The sequence below is a fragment of the Pelobates fuscus genome, chromosome 3 (assembly GCF_036172605.1).
Source record: "Pelobates fuscus isolate aPelFus1 chromosome 3, aPelFus1.pri, whole genome shotgun sequence".
Classification (NCBI taxonomy): domain Eukaryota; kingdom Metazoa; phylum Chordata; class Amphibia; order Anura; family Pelobatidae; genus Pelobates; species Pelobates fuscus.
In genome coordinates this window covers 264,309,575-264,333,629 of record NC_086319.1, presented here as the reverse complement: position 1 = coordinate 264,333,629, position 24,055 = coordinate 264,309,575, and the positions used below count along the sequence as shown (strand labels likewise).

The 24,055-nt window shown below is 39.7% G+C and overlaps 1 protein-coding gene across 2 annotated transcripts in view; it reads left to right on the top strand.

Annotated features, from left to right (window-relative positions):
- The window catches only part of BMP1 (bone morphogenetic protein 1), a 90,742-nt gene that overhangs the window by 21,906 nt on the left and 44,781 nt on the right, over positions 1 to 24,055 (top strand). For both annotated transcript variants that reach the window (XM_063448476.1, XM_063448477.1), the window contains exon 2: positions 3,643 to 3,738. In XM_063448476.1, coding sequence (XP_063304546.1) covers positions 3,643 to 3,738 — 96 coding nt within the window. The remainder of the gene's footprint in view (positions 1 to 3,642; positions 3,739 to 24,055) is intronic.

The window sequence follows — 24,055 nt, the reverse complement described above, 5'->3', positions numbered from 1 at the left end:
TTACATACTATGCAATAGTTTCTTTTGAGATCACAATAAATAATGAGAGAGAGATTTTTGAAGTGGTATACCTAATACATTTATTAAAGATGACTACTTATATGTGCTGGAATTTGGCTGTTCTCCAGGGAACTAAACTAACCTTTAGAGTCCATCCTTTGTCTCCCACCCCATTTGTTTCAGTTGCAAATATGCCTGGTGTACCCTCCTTGTCCATATGACACATTGCTCAGATCGGTGTTCTCTTCTGACTGTTAGCAGCATTCCTACTTCATTTGATTCACACATGTGATGCAAAGGCAAAAATTAAGGTTAACTTTGACTAGAGTAAGTCCCTAGGCCTGCTTTTGGAGGCTATTGCTCAGACCTTAGGATGTGTCAAGACATATTATTATATTATAACTATGGCCATTTTGCTGAGAATTCTTTTTCGCCTCCAAAAACTCCCTAATTTAGTAAACAAAACAATCAAATTGTAACATCAGCCGCTTGCCTGAGGCAACAGCTAACTCCACTAATATACATTCTATGGGAGAATTACATGTCGGCTATATGTTAAAGCACATATCAAAGTATGGTAAATCATATTTGTAACGCATCACCTGGCACTCCGACTGGGATAGCAATCCCTGGTAGTGATATAGCAGCTCCCTACAATAAGAGACAGAACTCAGTATTGAGGGTGAAGAGGTCTGAAGGTTTATTGGTACAGGTTGGATTTATATAAAATTCCTCAGGCCAGGGGAACACCTCCTGGACCTGATGGGGAACCGAATTACAAAATGTACAGACCAATAAAAACAATGTAACAATGAACGGCACTCCCACATGCAGTAAACAATCCCTTCCCCTCTGCCTGTGATATAATTGAGGTAGTTAATGTACTAACTTAATTATCCCCAGGTAGAAAAAAACAAATTTTTACACAAAGTATAGAAAACACCCCAAAACATAAAATATCCCCATAAAAGGGATATATCTGATAGCCCTAATCTGGGTGAACAACATATCCAAAAATCACCCAGATCAGATCAGGGGTTCAGGAAATTCATGGAAGTCTGTTTTGGCCGACCGCACGCATGGTTTCATGCCCAAAATAGTTCCAGAGAACTAAGCTGTGCGACCGGTCTATTTAAAACATTCGAATTACCAAACGGAATGGTGAAAGGCCATAGTTAAGGTGTGTCTCTTGTTCGTGGGCTACGATTCACCGAACGTCGTTCGACTATACGAATGAATAGTCGAATTTCTCTGGAAGGTAACTGTTCAGCGGTGTTCATGCCATCACGTATCCAATTTGAGTTCCATGAACTCGACGACAAAACACCTCTGAACATGTTCGACTAAATAAGATGGCCGCCGCCACGTGTTCGACTACTTCGACAGTTCGACTGTATCCGAAGTGCCATTTTGCAGAAAGGGAATGGAAGGGGTTTTAGGTGAATAAATAGACGAACCAGCAAGGGAATGGAAGAGGTTTTAGGTGACTAAATAGACGAACCAGAGGATAGATTTATAACCCAGAGGATCTGTCACAATATTCAACTGAAATTAAATTAAGAAAAGACCAGACACATAATATAAAAGAAAAAGTATTCTTTAGTTAAGTAAAGTATGTGTCATTTATCAATTGATTTAACTAAGTTATTAACTCTGTGTTCTCATGATTCCATGACCTCCAGTGTTTTTTTGTTTTTTTTGCCTCTTGTAGACACCTCCATATTGCACATACTCATTATTGCTTGGCAACTGCTTCATTAAGCTAGTGTCCCGTTAAAGCAGGAAACATGAAAATAGGCTAAAATCTTGTCTTTATTAGTCACGCTGGAGAAAAATGCGGACATAATTATCCTCTCACAGGAGAGATTAGTAAAAATTGCTACAAATATAAGCATAACAATCCATTAAATAATAAACGCATTTTTGAAATAGGCCAATTTTATCTGCATTTTCCCATTGAGGCCTTTTACTGTGTCCACCCTAAGGCACACCTGTGCAATAATCATGCTCTCTAATCAGCATCTTGATATGCCACACCTGTGAGGTGGATGGATTATGTTGGCAAAGGAGAAGTGCTCACTAACACAGATTTAGACAGATTTGTGAACAATATTTGAGAGAAATAGGCCTTTTGTGTACATAGAAAAAGACTTAGATCTTTGAGTTTAACTCTTGAAAAATGGGGGCAAAAACAAAAGTGTTGCGTTTATAATTTTGTTCAGTGTAAAAACAGACCATAGTGTAGTATATTACATATTCATTGTAAAAATCATGTATTCATATGATTATCCCACTCACATGTTGCTGAGTCAAGTTTATTAGGCTCAGACTCTGAAAGGGACAGTTTACTAAGAATAAATCCATTGTGATCAGTTGGCACCTTAAATAAATATTGTCTCCTAAAAACGGGAAGGTTAAAAAAATATTTTCATTGGGGTATTTGTTATTTATTTTCTTAAATCTCTTTTCATTCTGTTCTGACCTAGTACAGTATCTTCTTTATTTAAATCCCTTAAACACTGCACTATAGGCGGCCAGACCACTTCATCTCGTTAAAGAGGTCTGGGTGCAGTGCCCTTTTCCTCTTAACCCTGCAATTGTATTTATTGCAGTTATTGCGAAACTTTAATACTTGCCTTGGTCTGTTAACTGATGCTGGACATCCTCATGTTTTGCGCGAGGACATCCAATGTCAGCTAAAACCCCATAGGAAAGCACTGGTTCATTCCTTTTCTATGGGGGAGTTCTAATGCATATGCACTGTGTCCCATTAGTGTTAAAATTACTATGTAGCCACCCTGCCCCCGCTTTCCCTTCTTTAAAAATAAAACTCACCTTTATTCCAGCGCAGTGCGGTTGTGCCTGTGCTGCCCCTGCCCCTGATTCCCCTCCATAATCAGAGTTAATGATCTCAGCCATGGGAAAGTATTGGATTGGCTGAGAGCGTCAATTTCTCATTATCTCAGCCAAGGAGGTGGGGCGGGGGTGGAGATAAAAACGCGCTGGCCAATCAGCATCTCCTCATAGAGATACACTGAATGAATGCATCTGTAAAGTTCAGCGTCTCCATGCAGAGCGTGAAAAGGCAGCGTGCAGGGACATACTATACTCATCAGAACAACTACATTAAGCTGTAGTTGTTCTGGTGCTTATAGTGTCCCTTTAATGTTTTATCTTTGGGGTATTACGTGTATTCTTTCAAATGATTGATTTTTCAATTTTTGTCTCCCAATTTCCTACTCTATTTTTGATTTATGATGGTATACATTTCTTTCCTTATTTTATTTTTATAATGTACCATCATCTAAAGAAACAGATAGCTTAGCACGATAATGGGATGCATTTTGCACTTTGCTTTTTCTAAAAAAGTAGAAGGTATATTGTGCTTTAAATGTAAGAGTGGTTACAAATAGAATAATGATTGTTCATATAGATTTTAGGCAGTAGAGGATATATTTCCCATTCTACAATGTCCTATTTCAAAGCATAGTTAGTAGGGACACTTACTGTGTGTTGTCTGTAGGGTAAGGGTTGCAACGAGAAAGCGACATAAATTGCAACATCAGTCAAGTGTCTTACTTTAAATGCCAGCAACTTGCCTTCCTTCTAAATATTCAGTTTTTCTTCTTCTCTTCCCTACAGCTGCCTTCTGGGGGGACATCGCTTTGGACGAGGAGGATCTGGCTAATTTCAAGGTGAATCGGATCATTCATTTAGGAAGACGCTCAAACTCTTCAGGTAAATCTCTTTAAGTTTTATATTCAAACCCTTGAATTTATGGTTATTTCAGTAATAATTGTGTCTTCTCCCTATGTGTTCATCTGCAAGGACACCCTTGCAACTAGTAGGTATGACTCAGTGAAGATAGAATGTACAGAATTCAGATCCCATTTCTGGTAAACCTAATATTATAATAATCTAGTTTCATAAATATCCCTGCTATCCCCATCCTATGGTAAACAACACTTCCATATACAAATCCTAAATTTTCCTCTTTCTGTGTACAATTTAAAACCTTGTGTTTTTTCCAGCAACGTACAAGCCAGTCTCTTCCTTATGTAAAGCATTTTAATTGATTCCCTAACAAGAATTTGAAAGTGTTGACTTTATTTTCTTTTTTTTAAATGCCAAGCACATTTTAGCCAAAAAACTTATATGCAATATGTTACATAAATGTGACAAAAATTGTATTTTTGAGTCAACACAATTTACTTTAGGTATTTCTGAACATTAATCTATATGTTAAATTAATACTTTATTGTACATTTATGTATTAGCTATGCACCACATGTTTTCACTGAAGGCACCAAGACCACTTCATCTCAATGAGATGGCCTGGGTACAGTGGTCCTGTAGTTCTAACCAGGGGTGTTGGCAGAACAGGGCTAGGGGGCCTTGAGTGTGGGTATCTAAAGCCCTGGTTCTTATTCTCCCCTATATGCAGGGCCAGCACTACCTTAAAGTGTTCCCCACTAGCCATGTAGATAGGTTCCTTTATGGCCTGCCCATTGCACCCACTTTTGAGAGCAAGGGGGAACCAAGAGAGCTTCTGGTCTCTCCCTCTGTCTGGTGCATAGCTGGTATACAGCTAAAGCTAACTCCTGTCAGTTCTCAGCATTGATGCTAATTACCACAGCAACATCCTGAAATTATGAGCCCTTAGCTTGTAAAAAGCCATTACACATATGGTTTGTTCCCAGCAGTTAGACTGACCAGAGGCTCTACAAACAATCACCAGGGATCATCATGATGTCCCCCATACCTACCCCAATGGTAACGAGAGGGAGGGGGGGAACAAACAGTATTTGTCTTTTGTTACACAAATGTAAGCCACGTTTCACCCTCTACCACAAGCTACAGTCCCTGTCCAATAATACATCCCACACACAGCACTCCTACACATCCCCAGCACAGACCCAAACAGTCTCCATTCCCAGCTCACACACACCTCATCACCAGCACACACACTGCATTCCCTACACACACATTGCATCAATAGCACACACAATACCTTTCTTCAACACATACTAAGTCCCCTACACACACCACATCTATTACACACACAGCATCCACTACACAAACTGCATTCTCTACACACAGAGACACACACACACTACATCCCCAGCACATACAGAGCTATAAGCAGAATCTACAGCCCCTATACACACACATACTTTCTCTTACAGACCCTAGATAGACAGCCACTAAAGACTCTTCCACTCTTAAAATCAGTGAAACCCAGGCTCATGTGATCAAATTACTCTCCTTGTAAACATTTGATTGGTGCTTTTTCTGCACCAATGTGTACTAGCTTCCTAATTTTTCCCTATGGGGAAACATTGGATTGGCTGAGAACATCTATCTTGATTTTCTCAGCCACGGAGGCGTAGCAACAGTATGAATGCGCCCTGCACAGCGAGAGTGGAAAGGTAAGTAAAACTCACTTCTTAAACCCTCATGGGTGTAAGGGGAATGTAAATGTGTATATTAAGACAGACAGGGGCTTGAGAGGAGAGGCACTCAATGTGACTGAGGGGAGAGACACACAAAGAGGCTGGGAGAGAACGTGACATGTTCTCTCCCAGAAAGAAACACACAAAGAGACACACAAAGGCCCTGGGAGGAGAAAGAGACACACACATGAGGGATAAGGTGTGCTAATGAGGAGTGTCAGACAAAGGGGGGAGAAAATGCACTAAAGGGGTAAGACATTTAAAAGAGAGCATAAGAAACACAAAAGGTAAGTAAATCAAGAGGGGGATTAAGGGACACACAGGGGAAGATGCTTTTTTGAGGGGGTGTCAAAATGCATCTTTGGCTGTTTAGCCAAAAAATACTTGCACCTGTTTTATTAACTCTCAGGTACAAATCATCATTGTTTCTATTTATTTGTACATATTGCTTTTTATATTTCACACATCACTTTCATTTGGTTTTCTGTGAGGGTCATGTACAGGCAGAAAGCTAGCCAGCCTACTAGGTATTGTAACGTAAAGAGCACTTCACTCTTACACATCTGCTGAAAAGCCAGTGAGTATCCTTGGAGAGCCACAAGTGCATTTCATTATGGATTCTTTTACTAACTGGATGGACTGCAACAGAGCTAAAATGAACTTAGTGACAGTGTAATCTGCAGAGACAACCATTACCAGGAGGGTTTAAATGGCATAAACTAAATCCTGAAGGTGTATCTGCAGCCTACCTTCATTTCTAAAAGTGCTCCTTCACCTTACTGATTTAACCTGTAATATTCTAGACGTTGCAACCTTTCCGTAGTACTGTGCCAAAATAAGATTTTGAAGTCTCTCTGCATGCCGTATTCATTCATGAGTAGTTTGTGGTATTGTATATGATCCCTGTAAAAGTGGGCTGTGTATGAGGGTTGCTTGTGTAATATGTCACAATGTGTGTATGTGACAGGCTGCTTGTGGGGCTGTGTGCATGTGTGTGGATTGTCAGTGGTGTTGTGGGAATGTGTTTGTGTGTGGGGGATGTTTGTATCATTTGTATGAGGGGGAGACTTATTCAGAAGCTCAGTGTATACCTATCAGTGTGGGTGGTTTCCCTGCGGTCCAGTGGGGACCGGGCTGACCAGGTACAGGTTAAGGGCAGGAGCTGCATTAGGTTCTGTGGGCTGCTCTAATCCAGTGCACATTCCTATTCATAAGTACTGGGATAAAGTGATCTGAGGTTACTTCTTATAAGTGCTGAAATGCGTAAATTGAGGATTGCCCCTAACCACTCAGTTTGTACTAAGGACTCTTGATGGGCCAGAGCCAGTTTAGCTTTGGCAGCCTTTAGTGCCATTTAAAATCACCTAGCGTGCCGTGCATGGCACACGTGCCGTAGGTTGCTGACCCCTGGTATAGAGACATCACTTGTTACATCAGATTCTCCACATTTGCTATTCAATGTGCCCTGGAGGTCCAGCAATTAGCTAGCATAATTCAGGGGCAGAAGCCAGCTATTCACAGGAAACCCAATGAGCTCTGCAATTTAAAGTTATTGGTATCTACTTTAAAAGGATTTGAAACCTTTAAAAAGGCTATTCTACTAAATAAATCTTTCTTAAATCAATGTCCTTATAAAAGTATGTTACATTTTCTATAATGCAATATTTTATTCATATTTTCACTGTGATACATTTATACAGAATATGTAAATGCAACAAAGGCTGTACGGACAGCCATGCATTTTTAATTAGTATGTAAAAAACAATCTGAAAAAGCTGTACTTGAAAGAATATGTATTTATAAAGTACAAATATTAAAGACAGTTTTATACAAAGTTCATTTTAATTCAGAGTATGCCACGCTGCACCCGCTTCTCTGAAATCGCCACATGTGTGCTCACAGTAGGGCACACTGCCAAAGCATTATATGGAAAAGAACTCGGACTGGTGCAACACCAATTTTAGAAGAGTGGGATGATAACTTTATTTATATAAAGAGGACAGAAAACACATTGCCTAAAGGAACTATAATTTGAAAAGTGGGACAGTGTGCTCAAATACAATGTAGCTGATTGAGTGGTTGAGGAATGGATACGAGGTAATAAATACCTAAGTAGAGAGCATGAGAGCTAGGAGTTGATCATCCTAAATTCAAATTGAGAACAGGGGGTGCTGAAAAAAGAGCTGACAATTGAAAGGTAGAAATAAAGGGCAGGTAGTAAAAAGCCTGCAATTCATTTCAATTAAAGAAAATCTAAGGTTCTAAAGAGAAAAAGGGATATAACATGAGGACTACACTCAAAAGCTGGAGGAACAGAAGTTACCAGTCACTGGTATATAAATACTGCAGCTAAGACGTATGTATGCTGTGCTATGTCCTGGGGTGAATGTGTGGTCTGTGGACATACAAAGCTTTATAGTCTCATGTTGACGTATAAGGCATGGGAAGTGATTATTTCAACCCCGAGCAGTTTTAGTAGAGCCATGGTAATTCTGATTGTAAAGAAAGCAATATAAGTTCAACCGCAGAGTTGTGTATAGGCAATGAGTCAGGATGACATGTCTGTATCATCTACTGTAATTTGGTTGTGACGAAATGATGGTAGGCGTTAAAGTGTAGGTATGCACTTAGTCATGATGAATGAGATATAGCTATAGAAAGCATTAAAATTAAGGCGTTATCTCCAATCTAAAAATCTATTTGGACGTATCTATTTTATATTAGGTATACTGTACACTGGTTGACATTTTAGTGTAAAATAAATGTTTATTACTGATTCAAATGTGTTATTCTTTACACTCAGTGGGATCCACTCAGATATTGAAGAACATGAGTTATGAGACCTATGCTTCATTATTTTATATGAGAAACTAATAGTAAATAAATTACAGGAATGCAACTGATAGCTTGCACTTTATTATATGAAAAGACTGCTGACATTAACGGGCCACTTTAACATTATAAGTGTCGATATGACCCTTTTACCTGGTGCCGCCGGGTGCTGAGCTTCCTGCTTTGTAGGGTGACACACATCCAGCTTCTGCAGAAATTGGTCATAAATTGGCTGAGAGCACTAATAATGCTTGGCTAATGACACCCTAATGACGCTGCTGGAGGTTGACAACAATATGAAAAAATGTGTGTGCAGCATATTAAACTAAAACACAGACTCCAAGCTCCATATTCACTTCAACTAACTGTAGTGGTCATGGTGCTTGGAATAACCCTTGAATAAGCACTACATATTATTGCAGTGGTTATGGTGCAAAATGTTTTTTCATAACTTTTTGATCAGTTTTACAAAACAAAAAATAGGGCTCTCCTGACACCCACGGTCCAGCCTTCCCTGCCAACATGATAATTTGGAGTATTATCTGCACAAATATTTTAGTCAGGTCAGATTAATTCTAGTGTGTTGACATAGGAAAATAAAGCCATTTCTTAAATGTTTCAGTTCTACTTTATACAGGACTGCGAGCATATAGGGCCTTGTGCAGTATCATTCTAATAGAAATCACAATAATAGCCATACATCACAAGTGTCTTATATGTGTAGGTTATACTGGAGGGACAATTGCAAGTTGCATTTTTAAGAATACACAAACTCTATGTTCATCTCTCTATTCCATCTCTCAGGCCAGTCTACCTGTCCATCTTACAAGCCCCACAGCTCTCATTTCCTCTCCGTCACTAATCACAAACTCTGAATAATTTTCCTGCACAGTGCACAAAGTCAGTTTTAATTCTTTAATGACTAGTCTGTCACAAATGTTTTGCTCCCCTGCATGCCATTTAAGTTCTCATTCTCATTCCCTTTGCACAACATTTTAGAGCAAGCACATGTGAGTAGTAGTGAAGCCCACCACACCCCCGCCCCAATATAAATAAATAATATTATAATTGTTAAGGATCAATGGTCCTATTCCAAGTGTATGTGCTTGCAGCTACAGCTCCACTAGCTCCTATGTTACAGCGGCTCTGTCACCCAATACTTACCTTTCTTCAATCTATTCCTCTTTTCTTCCTCACTCCTAATCTATTCCCATTTTCTTACTTATCTGTTCATCTTTTCTTACTTATCGTAGCCCCTTCTTACCCTTAGAAGGAACGTAATACATTCTACTGGTAACAAGGGACTACATTGCCTAATTTATTTTTCCTCCGCTTGACAAAATGTGGAGATATCGTTATCAGATGTTGTCTTTGCAAGACAATACCTATGGAGGCTCCTACGGTCTTGCAGAATCCTCCATTGATCCTAGTGTCATACTCTTGCGCTTGCGTGATAGTACAGCAGTGGCCTGGGCTTCTGGCAGATGAAGATAAAGATTCAGGAAGGTAAAACGTCAAACCTACCTTCCCCTGCACCATGTGGCCACCTGACACCAAGTGGTGGATTCACCATCAGAGGCCTTTGCAAATTTTGCAAAGATCCTAAGAGGTGAGAGAGGCTCTTAAATCCGGCCCCAATATTATAAATGTACACATGTGTTGCATGGTATGTCAAGTTGTCAGTGGTGGTAGTGTTTCTTTATTCCTGTTTGTTTTACAGTGTCTGTGTCTAGTTTCCCCATCTGAAGTAATAGTGTGAATTAATGTAAGCCCGCAAATCATTCTGGGAGAGTTTGCTACACATTATGCTTTACAGACTATTGTTGTGTGAGACACAAATAAATGTTGTATTTAATCAAAGTGAAAGGATGTTCTAGGCTAGGGTAATGGGTGTGAAACATATGGCCTGATCCAGTCACCTGTGCTCATAAATCAGAGGAGCTTTTTCCTGTTTTTCTTGTGTTACATATGGCTCTCCATTTGTATTTTGCTGTAAGATTTGGCCTTCAATATCAAATGACTTTGTCACTCCTGTTCTAGGTAGACAAGAAGAGCTTGCGATTACAGGGTTGTATAGGGATTATTCACTAAACCTTAATCACAGTGAATTAAAAATACTTTGCAAAATCTAGGCAACTGTATTCACAATTTGACTATTTCTATTTGAATTTTCATTCACTGCAATTCAATATTTAGGGAATAAGCCCAGTGCATGCATGTCTGACTCAGTTCCCCCAATGCCCAGGTAAGACATAACTTGTACAAAGTGTAAATTATAGTTTTGATGTGTCACTGCAAAGATTGATAACTGCACCTATAGTAGGATCATAGGTAGTAATGAGGTTGTTAGCTATCGCTGTTACTGCCATATGGTACTGATCTGCTTTATAATAGTCACTTGGGCAGTGATTCATTTAGTGGAAAACAACTAAACTTTTCTTAGAAACAAATTAGGAACCCGTAAAGGAAATGTGAGGGATTGGTTGAAAAGGAGTAGAAACACAGATTCGTATGATTTAGTACAACAAAAATGATGCAATGTCATAAACAGGATGTCAGTGTGGGATGTGTGCACCTCTGCTTTAAAGGGACACTATGTCCTAAAAAAACACAACAAAAACAAAACATGTATGAGTCATCCATACCTGCTTTTAAACATGCATAGTTTTAAACTAATATAATCTCACACACATATTACTTGTTCCTAAGGGATATATATTTTTATTTTCGCAGAGACTCATATAATTACACCATGTGTTATACATATTACTTAGAGTTCTAATGATCAGACATGAATTCCTATCAACTTAATACACTATGATAAGAATCATTGCGTAGAATGTCAGCTTGTACAAGAAGGGGCCACCTCACTGTCTACTCCAGTGTGTCTTAACTTGTCATGTCAACAATTATTTGCTGGCAGCGAAAACATGTTCCCTTTAGCAGGGAAGTAAATATAAATGAAGGATCTGTGCTTATTCACTTTATTCACTGGGGGCATCGTGCATTGAACAAATAGTAGGTGATATTTGTGCACCGTGTTAAATATACTATATTAGCATCTATAGCTATTTCGTATAGTATTGCTATATAAAATAAATTACAAATTACGGATAAGAAGATATATTGCAAAGCACTATAGGTGGGCATCCATAGTTAGAGCTAACAGTATGTAAATGCATTTTTGTTGAGTATACTCAAAGGAAATAGCATTTTAAAGAAATAATCTTCTTATATTGTTCCGACAGGGAAGGCTTTTATTAGAAATTTTAAAATGGACTATGGTGAAGCCTAGTGTCACTAGGTGCACCTCATGTCAGGCAAGTGCTTTGTCCATATCTCTCTCTACTGGGACCAATGGTGGACTATTCAATACATTTTTTTTATGATTCTATTCTACACTGGATTAACCCATTCAACTAAAGACTGCAGGAATGCATAGATCTGCTGAAAAAGACAGACCTTCCATGCTGCCATGTGTTCTTTAGAGACCAGATTGTGATCTCCGAAGTGTGTGCCACTTGGTCCCTAATGGGCAAAACCTAATGTTTTCGAAAGTGATTAGGTACTGAATGAAATTAACATATGTTTAAGAAAAATGTTAGATATTGGAATTGCATTGTGTTACTGGAAGTACCTGGTAGTATAATTTTTTAATAATGAAGAATAAATCTCAAAAGGTCAAAACTTTGTTGGAATTAAGATTGAGAACAATATTGTAGGGGGATTCTTTCTAGACATAGATAGCTGAGTGAATTGGTATCTGCTGAGGATCGTGTTGTGGTTTAAAGTCTCCCAGATAAGTCACCAACAGGCCAGTTTTCAGTTTTCTGGTCATTTAGTCCAAACCCAAGGCTATGACTTGTCACACTTGGGCCAGCTGCTGTGTCCTAGTGTACTGAACGCATAACACAACATGTTGTGAATTAATATAAGATTTTACTAATCCTTAATATTTATCAGGCAACAGAGTTTTCTGTTTTGTTTTTTTAAGTTCTCATTGAATTGTAATAACAATTTGCGTGCTAAATAAAATTTGGAAATGTGCCAGGACATAAAGAAGAGTTATAGGTACAACTCAGATTAGTCTCCATAACAAGAAACTGCTAGAAGGATGTGAGATGAACAATGTGAGTGAGCAGGAACTTGGATAAGAGAACTTTAGGAATCAGTGTTTAGGAATCAGAACTTGAGGTTGCAAGGGAAGTTTGGGAAATTGCTATGGAGGCCTTGCACTTGACCTTTGAAGTGCTCTGATTAAAAATAAAAATTATAATGAAACATAAAATAGTGTCTCTGGTATATAAAAACTGCCAGATTAACCTGAGGGAATAAAGTAGGCAATTTAAGATATTTTTGATATACCAAAATGCCTGCTATGTCTAATGTGACCTGTACTTCCAAATGCTGTCTGAAATTTTAGACTACTCTTGTAGTAACTGGATATCATTTTTTTTTTTTTTTTTTTTAAGACTAATCCCAAAAAATATATTGTGGCTCTTGAACCTCTAGCATCAGGGTTACAGTGTCTTCACAGCATTTCCTGAACCAAGTGATTTGTCACTACCAAGCCTGTTCTGATAAGAGAGTTCATGGCTGAGTGACAGGGATCTGTACATGCACAAACTATCCCTGAGTACTTGCTACATCAGCAGAAATGTGTTACTGACAACATCTTCATGTTATCTATTTCACTGTCAGAGGGTTGTATGTGCTGAACTCTGCAGTTGCAGTTGACATTCTTTTATTTTTAGCTTTTTAAAGTTTTTCTTAAAATTACAATTTAATCATGCTTGCTAAACTCAGTTATCTCCTGCTTGCAATTCTCCTGTTTCCATATCCCTGTAGAATCCCTATTCCCACATCCTCACAGACACAGACAAGGCCTTAATACCTACTGTGCCAACAGGAAGTCCAAATTGGTTAGAAATACGTGAATAAAATCTGTACCTCAGGATATAACTATTGTAAGTTATATTTATCCTTGCAGGTTAAACCATTTATTATTATTATTATTATTATTATTATTTTATCTTTCTTATCATGCAGATAAATAGACCAAAGATCATATTCGCACCATTTTTTAAAAATACAAGTAGCAAATAAAATAATCCTTGTAACAGGACAAAGTAAAGCAAAGTAGCCCTCTGATCAGCAGGCATAAAGTAGAGACAGCAGCTTAATTGTGGGAGTGTTAGCCAACTAGACTAGATTAGTAAGGAAGGGTGCTGTTACTAGGCTAGAACTGTCACGCTTACATAGATTGAGGTGGAGCTCAACTGCAGATTTCTTAGGATTTAATTGAAGATTGAGAATTATAGAGAGTAATATAGGAACTGGCAATTCAATACAGGAAATACTGGTACTGTATCTTTAAATATTTGGTTGAAGGAGAATATAGGTACTGTAACTTTAAATACTTCAGTATTGGAAAACGGCTTCCTATTTGCAATCTAGTACATTTGCTTTTGCAAGAGTTAAGTTAAATGAAGGAAGCTATAATGAAGTTTAAAACAACAGTGATTTGTTTTAGGGTTTGTAGTTAGCAGGATACGTTATCAGCTGGAGCCTGAATGTTTAATGAGCAGGTTACAGCAGTAATGATTGGAGAACTTGAGAGCAGACCAATGAATGATTGCTCAGGAGTCTTTGAGAGAAAAAGTTCGTATAACAGATGAAACGATTAACTTAGCTTCCAGAGGGTGAAGTTTAGGTTCCAGAGTTCCCCTCCGGGGAGGATCTTTAGGAGACAGGACGAGAGGAGTCCAGATACTAGCCGTGGTCGAGGAGAGGAGAAGGCGGTTAGACGAGTTTCAGTCCGGTTCGGTACACAGGTAAGTTGCAGAGAGAGTTTTCAGCCGGTTAAATTCCGCAGTACGCTGTTCATTAATCCAGCGTCTTGTGTCTGGCGCAGTCGCATTATGTAGCGTGATGAGACCGCGTCAGAGAGAGGGTGTGGCTAAACTCCGTCAACCCGGAAGAGACAGGAATTACTGGTAACGGGCATGACAGTACCCCCCCTTTAAGGAGCACCCACCGGGTGCTATCCACGTGGTTTGGATGGATAACGTTTGTGGAATGCTGTAAGTAACTTATCGGCATGGATCACAGAGGAGTTTTCCCATGTATCCTCATCAACTCCGTAACCCTTCCATCTAATGAGGTACTGTAAAGAGCCACGATGGATCCGTGAATCCAGAATTTTTTGGACCTCGTATTCTTCTTCACCACGTACCAATATAGGATCAGGAGAAGTGACTACATCTCTTTGGAAAGGGTCAGGATGATGGGGCTTGAGTAAGGAGACATGGAAGACGGGGTGAAGTTTAAAAGTAGGTGGAAGCTTCAATTTCACAACGTTAGGGTTTATGATACAATATTTGAAAAGGACCAAGGAAAAGGGAACTTAGTTTCTTTGAAGGACGGTTGGTGGAGATGTTTTTTGAGGAGAGCCAGACAAGATCGCCAATTTTATAAACGGGAGGAGGTTGTCTTTTAGCATCAAAAAACTTATTTTGGTTGGAGGATGCTACTTCAAGATTTTCATGCAATTGTCGAAATAGGGAGGACATATGAGAGATTTGATCCGAAACGGTGGGGTTAGATGAAGGAATTATATGAGCAGGAAATGAGGAAGGATGAAACCCATAATTGGAGAAGAAGGGAGTCATTTTGCTGCTTGTATGAACTGAGTTGTTGTATGCAAATTCGGCCATGGGCAACCATGTCATCCAATCATCCTGTAGGTGGGAACAATAGCATCGTAAATATTGTTCTAAGCATTGGTTAACTCTTTCAGTTTGCCCATTGGTTTGAGGATGATAAGCGGAAGATAGTTTACGTTGAATACGAAGAGAAGCACACAATGCGTTCCAGAATTTGGAGGTAAACTGGGTTCCACAGTCCGATATGATTTCGTCTGGAAGTCCATGAAGTTTCACTATATTATCGAGGAATGTTTTTGAAAGTTCGGATGATGAGGGTAATTTCTTCAAAGGAATGAAATGGGACATTTTTGTGAATCGGTCTACTACTACTAAAATGGTAGAATGATGTTGAGAAAGTGGAAGTTCCACCAAAAAGTCCATGGAAATGGATTGCCAAGGTCTTTCCGGGATCGGTAGATTCAACAATTGACCAAAGGGTTGATGATGGTCAGATTTGGATCTTTGGCAGGTTGAACAAGTTTTGACATAGGATTCGATGGTGGTGTCCTGGTGAGGCCACCAATAATATCTTTTGGATAATTCTAGGGTCTTTTTTATACCAGGATGACCAGCCAGAGGAGAATCATGAATAAATTTGAGTATTTTATTTCTGAATGGGGGAGGAATGTAAATCCTATCATTGAAATAATAGAGACCATCTTTCAGTGATAACTTAATTGATTTAGGAAGTTCAAGAGAATCCGGAATTAGGCCTTTTATGTCATCTATAAGGGATGTTAAGACTCCGATGACTGCATGTGGGGGTTCCAATTCAAGGTCTTGGTGAATTCTGGAAAGGGCATCCGCCTTTTTGTCCTAGCCCCAGGTCTAAAAACAATTTGAAAATTAAACCGGGAGAAGAAGAGGTTCCATCTTACTTGCCTCGCAGAGAGAGTTTTGTTGGAGTGAAGATATTCAAGGTTTTTATGGTCAGTATAAACTATTATAGGAGTTTGTGTTCCTTCAAGAAGATGTCGCCAGGTTTCTAAGGCTGATTTTATACTCAATAATTCTTTTTCTCCTATAGGGTAATTCTTTTCGGCATGAGACATGGAACGTGAGAAAAAGGCAACGGGATGAAGAGGATCTTGAGGAGTTTTGTGTTGGGAGAGGACAGCTCCGATGGCTGTTTCTGAAGCATCTGTTTCAAGGACATAAAGACATGTGGGGTCTGGGAGTTGAAGGATAGGAGCAGTTGTAAATCTTCTTTTTAATTCATCGAAAGCCTTTTGAGCCTTTTCATTCCAGTTGAAAGCATGTTTTTTGCTGTTAAGTGAATGAGCTACGTCAGAGTCATTTTTAATACATTTTCTGTAGAAGTTAGCAAACCCCAGAAAACGTTGTAATTCTTTTACATTAGAAGGAATGGGCCAGTTGAGGATACAATTGATTTTAGAACTATCCATGCCAATCGAATGAGGAGTAATAACGTAACCTAAGAAGGTTATTTCATTAACATTAAAGAGACATTTTTCTGGTTTAGCGTATAATTTATGAGTTCTAAGTCGGGATAACACCCATCTCACGTGTTTTTTGTGTTCCTCAGGAGTATTAGAATATATAAGAATGTCATCTAAATAGATGATAACACAGACGTATAGAAGATCCTTGAAGATGTCATTTATAAAATGTTGAAAGGTTGCAGGGGCGTTGCAGAGGCCGAAAGGCATCACAAGATACTCGTAGAGGCCATATCTCATTCGGAAGGCAGTTTTCCATTCATCGTTAGCCTTGATTCTAACGAGGTTATATGCCCCACGGAGGTCAAGCTTAGTGTAGATGGTGGCTGTTTTTAACCTTTCGATCAGCTCGTTTATCAGGGGAAGAGGATAACGATTTTTAACTATTATTTTGTTTAAGGCTCTGTAATCTATGATGGGACGAATGGTCTGGTCTTTATTCCTCACGAAAAACATACTGGAGGCAGCAGGTGAGCTGGAGGGTCTAATGAACCCTTTACGGAGGTTTTCATCCAAGTACTCCTTGAGGAATTTTAATTCAGATTCAGAGAGAGGGTAGATGTGCCCAAAAGGTATGGGGGCACCAGGTATGAGGTCGATAGGACAGTCGTAGGGACGATGAGGTGGGAGTGTTTCAGCTTCCTTTTTACTGAATACATCAGAGAACTCAGAATAGCAGGAAGGTATAGTTGGTTCTTCAATAGTCTGAAGAAGTGGAATATGTTGTAAGCATGTTTCTTTACAATATTCGGAGTTAAAGGTGAGAGAGAAGGGAGACCAAGTAATTTGTGGGTTGTGGTCCCTTAACCAGTTGATTCCTAGGATGACCGGATAAAGAGGAGAAGAAATAACATCAAATATAAGATATTCGATATGAGTATTAAGGGTGGTTGTTCTTACAGGAATAGTTTCATTTATTATAGGGCCCGAGGCTATGAGGGAGCCATCAATCACTCTGACAGAAACAGAAGTGCTTTTACGAACACAAGGAATTTTATTTTTGGTTACAAAGGATGAATCGATGAACACCCCGTTAGCCCCAGAATCAATGATGGCTTCAGTCGTAATTCTTTCTTTGTCCCACTGTAATATGAGAGAAATAGAGAAAAATTGAGTGGTTGATTTAGAAGGAAGTGGACTTAGTATAGAAGTGGTATGAGCATGCTTACCACCCCTTGGCCGTTTCAATAAAGGGCAATCTGGGATCAAGTGATCTTGTGAGGCACAGTACATACAGAGGTTTAGTAGACGTCTTCTAGTTTTTTTCTTCTAGTGTGAGAGGACTTCTTATAGTGCCTATTTCCATAGGTTCATTAGGTGATGTTGGTTTTTCAGCTGTTTTTGGAGGAGCAACTGGTTTCTCCATGATGAACCTGAGAGAGCTTTTTCGGCCTTTCTTTCTCTAAGCCTTCTGTCAATGCTGATTGATAGTTGAATAAGAGCGTTTAATGTAGGAGGAAGTTCAGTTCTAGAAAGTTCATCCTTTACTCCTTCGGATAACCCAATTCGAAACTGGTTGCGCAGGGTTATGTCATTCCATTGAGTTTCTATTGCCCATCTTTTAAACTCAGCTATGTAATCTTCGACAGGTCTATGTTTTTGCTGAAGGGTTCTGATGGTTAAATCAGCTGTAGACTGTTTGTTAGGATCTTCGTAAAGGAGAGACATAGCTTCAAAAAATTCATCCAATGAGTCTAAGATGGGATCGTCATTTTCCAAGAAGGAGTGGGCCCAGGCCATAGGTTCACCTCTTAGGAAGGAGATAACTGAACAAACCTTAGATCTTTCAGTGGGATAAGATCGAGGTTTTAGAGCAATCAATAATTTGCAGGAATTAAGAAACTCCCTGTATTTTGATCTATCTCCAGAAAACTTTTCGGGATTACAGACAGCAGGGTCGCTAGCTGAGTGCATAACAGTATGAGGAGTGTGGGTTTGTAAGTCTCTGACATAAGTAAGAATCCATTCATTTGTAACCTGGAGATCTTGCATGCCTTGGGCAAGTGTATCGACTCTTTGATTCAGCGTAGTAAATTTTGAATCGAAATCCGCTGGATCCATTACAAGGGCTGGATTAATCTGTCACGCTTACATAGATTGAGGTGGAGCTCAACTGCAGATTTCTTAGGATTTAATTGAAGATTGAGAATTATAGAGAGTAATATAGGAACTGGCAATTCAATATAGGAAATACTGGTACTGTATCTTTAAATATTTGGTTGAAGGAGAATATAGGTACTGTAACTTTAAATACTTCAGTATTGGAAAACGGCTTCCTATTTGCAATCTAGTACATTTGCTTTTGCAAGAGTTAAGTTAAATGAAGGAAGCTATAATGAAGTTTAAAACAACAGTGATTTGTTTTAGGGTTTGTAGTTAGCAGGATACGTTATCAGCTGGAGCCTGAATGTTTAATGAGCAGGTTACAGCAGTAATGATTGGAGAACTTGAGAGCAGACCAATGAATGATTGCTCAGGAGTCTTTGAGAGAAAAAGTTCGTATAACAGATGAAACGATTAACTTAGCTTCCAGAGGGTGAAGTTTAGGTTCCAGAGTTCCCCTCCGGGGAGGATCTTTAGGAGACAGGACGAGAGGAGTCCAGATACTAGACGTGGTCGAGGAGAGGAGAAGGCGGTTAGACGAGTTTCAGTCCGGTTCGGTACACAGGTAAGTTGCAGAGAGAGTTTTCAGCCGGTTAAATTCCGCAGTATGCTGTTCATTAATCCAGCGTCTTGTGTCTGGCGCGGTCGCATTATGTAGCGTGATGAGACCGCGTCAGAAAGGGTGTGTGGCTAAACTCCGTCAACCCGGAAGAGACAGGAATTACTGGTAACGGGCATGACAAGAACACTGCCAGCAAGAATCACAGGTAGTATTAAATGACCTGAAAGTAGACCATAGGGAGCTATACAAGTGACGAAATAATATAAATGTGGTTCAGCGAGCAGGCCCCCCAGGTGCCACAGAGGAAGAAGAACTGTGAAAAGGCATCAAAGAGTTAAGACTCTCTACATCACAGTGATGTTTGGTAGGAGCTGTAGACTGAGACCTTTCAACAGGTCAAATGCAGAGGCTTTGTAGAAAACTGTGTATTCCGTTGAAACTGTAAGTTTAAAGAGTATCGCGTGTTTAGTGATATGGTGAGCCCTGGGAATGCCCCAGAAGTATGGGATATTTAGGTGTCGTAAAATTTTGCTCACTGGCCAAAGTTATAGCTGCCACAATAAAGTTGATTTTGGGAGGTTAGGATAGAAATATAATATGTGATTCAAACAAGTAATTGGGTGAGCATCATTCTGCAGACATATGTAACATCCTATCTAAATGAGTAACAAACTTGAAATCAAACCCCTCAGGTAGGGTGATGTGGCTTTACCAGATTTAGTTATACAACAGTAGCCATCTAAGATAATATTTTGGCCTGTGTCTTGATAAAGAGACCCTAAAATAAGTGGTGTAGGAAGTGTGTCATTTCCCCCCTATCGGAAGTCTCTGGAATGCCTCTAGCTTTTATCATCTTTAGATGACTCCTATCCTACTCGTCCAACAATTTCATCAGAACCTCACCATGAGCTTTAAGTGTCTGCATATAAGTGTCACGGCCCCCGGCTCGCCCCGCCCCCCAGGGTCACGACGTTGACGCACACGCACATTCTGGGGTCAGATGTGACCAATCATAGCCAAAGGAGGGAGATTTAAATCCCTGAAGTTCCCTGGTTCATTGCCCTGTCATGGTTTCCGTTCCTGGTTCCCAAGATTTTCTTGTCCTGTCTTTGGTATTCCCGGTATTTTGACCTTGGCTATTCCTGACTATTCTGATTTCTGGTTTCCCTGACTTGGCTTGTTTAACGATATTGTGTATTTCTGGCTTCCTTGACCTCGGCTATCCCTTGACTATTCTCTGTCTTTAACGTATAATTCCGGCCATTCTAAGGACTGGTTTACGTTCTATCTTTTTCTGTTCTGTCTATGTAGATCAGTGGTAGTCAACCTTTTTTTACCTACCGCCCACTAATGCATCTTTTTGGTTGAAATAATTTCTTTACCGCCCACCAGTTTTCGCGCAAATGCAGAATATTTTTTTAGAAAGGAGGGTGTTTAAAAAAAAAAAAAAATGTACGTACATTTATCTTTTTATTTCTACTTAATGCAGGTTTATAAGGTTTTAACTTTATAAAGTTTAATGAGAAAACAATAAAGTAAATTGAAATTACCTTTACTAGTGATTAATGAGATCCTTGAGGTTGATGCTGCGAGACTAAATATTTGATATCTGGTTCGATTTTCGTAAGGAACAAACGAAGGTCTCTTTCAGTGATATTCAGACGACTTCTCTGTTTGCGCATATGATTTCTCATTTGTGCGTCAGCTCATCTCCTCTCCCTCCTCAATTCTCCTCCCCACCTTTTTTTCCCTTTTTTCTATTTTTTTAACCTTCCTTGTAGCAATGCCCAGTATGAAGGCTGAGCTAGGTAGCCCACTATAACAGACAGGCACACATACAGACACACATACAGACACACACATACAGGCACACATACAGACACCCACACACACACAAGACACACATACATACACACACACAGACACATACAGACACACATACACGCACACACACACATACAAACACACAACACATACATACACACATGACACATACATACACACATACAAAGACACATACAGACACACACATACACATACACACACAAGACACACATACAAGACACATACACACACACACATACAGACACACACAAGACACATACATGCACACACAGACATGCACACACACAAGACATACATAGACACCCACACATGCAGACACACACATTATATTTAAGTCACCCTCCTGTTTCCTACATTTAAGGTGCAGGAGGGTGACTTATTTTTATTATTTCACTTTTGATAGGCTGTATATTGCGTCATCGAAAGATGGCACTCCTCTGGTCATTTTTATTTTCAATGACTGTGTTTTTGTATGGCTTTTAAGGCTTCTGGTTATTGTCTGTCCCAAAGTGCAGACGGGCTTTTACTGCAGATGGAGGCACAGAGGTTATCTATGACAAATAAATGTTCTAAGATGTAATTTCTAGCAAAGCAGACATATCCAAGAGGTTTATATCAGAATGGCGTTGACAATATGGCTGGAATAATTCACATTTTTAGGTTGTGAAAACTTCTAGACGAGGCATGCGTTTGTGATTATTTCAAATGGAAATTCATTGGAATTTCTTAATTTAAAACAGAAACAGACATACACACACACAGACATACAAGACACACGCATACAGACACACAGACAGGCACACATACACACATACATACACACACAAAGACACAGACAAGCACACCGACAGGCACACATACACACACACACAAGACACATACATACAAACAGACAGGCACACATACAAACAGACACACACAGACATGCACACACACATGCAGACACACAAGACACACATACAATGACACATACAAAGACAAGACACACATACATACAGACACACATATATACAGACAGACACATACACACACACAAGACATACATACAAAGACACATACAGACAGACACACACACACGACATACAAAGACACACACACACAAGACATACCTACAAAGACACACACACACATTATATTTAAGTCACCCTCCTGTTTCCTACCTTTAAGGTGCAGGAGGGTGACTTTCCCTGGGGTCCAGTGGTGGCTCAGGTGGATGGGAGTCACTCTGACTCCCTGGTGTTCCTCCCGCGCGGCTCTCAGTTTTAGCTGGGAGGAGTGACCGGGGAATCACTTCCTCCCAGCTCTGTGATGTCATCACAGGGGGCCCGGTCGTGCTGTTAAAGCGCCCAGCGCTGACCGGGCCCCCTCACAATCCACATCCATCGGGTGGCCCTGACAGCATGGGCCACCCGATGGACACCTCCATATGCGGCCCCGGCGGTTTGCCGCGCGGGCCGGGGCCGCAAATGGTCACGGCGGTACCCAGTCGCACGAGTACCGCCGGCTGGAACCCGCCGGGCGTCAAAACCTGGAAATCCCTACCGCCCACCTGGAATCCTAAAACGCCCACTAGTGGGCGGTAGGGACCAGGTTGACGACCCATGATGTAGATACTACATAGTTCTGCGTGCTGGACCACACTAGCTGTCGTGACAATAAATTGGGAGGATGGCGATCTGTTAGGAGCAGCCATCATGAGCCTGTTCCTCTTAGGTCTTCACTCTACCCGCTAAAGTGTGGATTTCCTCTTTAATTACTGAGGGATCCACTTGAAAGAGTTGTCTGATTTCTTTCAATAAATATTTAATATCTTTCTTTGTTGCTGGTGTATCTGTCATCTTTGAATAATGTGTGGTACAGTTCACCTATTTATGGCATGATATTGGTTGCATCAAGCAAGGTTTCTTCTGAGAATGACATGTCTTATGACATGTGGAACTGCCATTTTAAGCATGGAGAAGAAAACCCCAATATCTTGTGGTCTAGCTAGGAGAACTGCCTCTTTTTCGATTTCTTCTCCATTATAAAGCAGAAAAATGAGTATGGTTATGAGGTAAGTAGGTATCCAAAAAATGCTCAATATTGCATTCCGTTACCAGAGCTTGCTGAAAAGACATCTTCAAAAACCAAACAACTATAGCCTTATGGTATAATCTCGGTTCTATATGCTCATGCTGTTTGTTCCTGATTCAATTTTAAAACCAAAAGTGGGGGATAAAGGTAAATAGAATTTTTTACTTCATTTGAACTTCAGTTTTACTGTTTTTCTTCGGGTTGTGAAAAATCTCTGCATCATTAAGCTGTTGCTCTGTCCCTTAATTTTATTGCTCCGCCCCTTAACTTTTTTAAACTTAAATACTGATCAACATATTTCAAAGTAATGCATACAGCGTATAGTAAAACAAGTCCAATGATAAACGACTTTACATGTCTCCTCACTCGTTCATAAAAACGAAATGATCAGGTTTTCATGTAGTACAACAATGGGCCTCCTCCCAGTTCTTGGATCCAGTGCTATCCAGGGGTGGGAACTGGCATTGAGAGAAAAGGTTTTTGAAGGGATCCACATTTTGACAAAGGGGTTTGATGTTGCTAGGAACTGTTCTCTCCAAAGTAGTGCCCTTCATCACATCCCCTCCACAGGCTTCAATGTGTGGAAGATTGTCACTATGCATATTTATTATGTGAGATATAGGTGTTCTGAACAAGACCCCTACCGTTCTGGTACACAAGGTTTTATCTAAATGGAAGACGGTACCATGAGAAACCATATTGATGAAGCAAGGCATACACCTATATACGCACAATGTGATATTATTCCTATTTGTCAACAAACAGGATCGGGTAGATGCCATTCAACTCATTAAACATATTTGTAGCTTGAAATGATATATACATCCTTTTCAATTAGTTGTTCAAGTGCCAGATTTTCAAATTATTATGGTAGGTGATCATATACAAAACATTTATTCCAAAGCACCTTCTTCTGGCTGGTAAGGACATGTTCTCTATGTCTAGTCTAGTGTATTGGCTTTGGCTGTCCTGTATTCAAGATTTAACTTCTCTCATAATGCATTCCAGCTGGTTACTGCT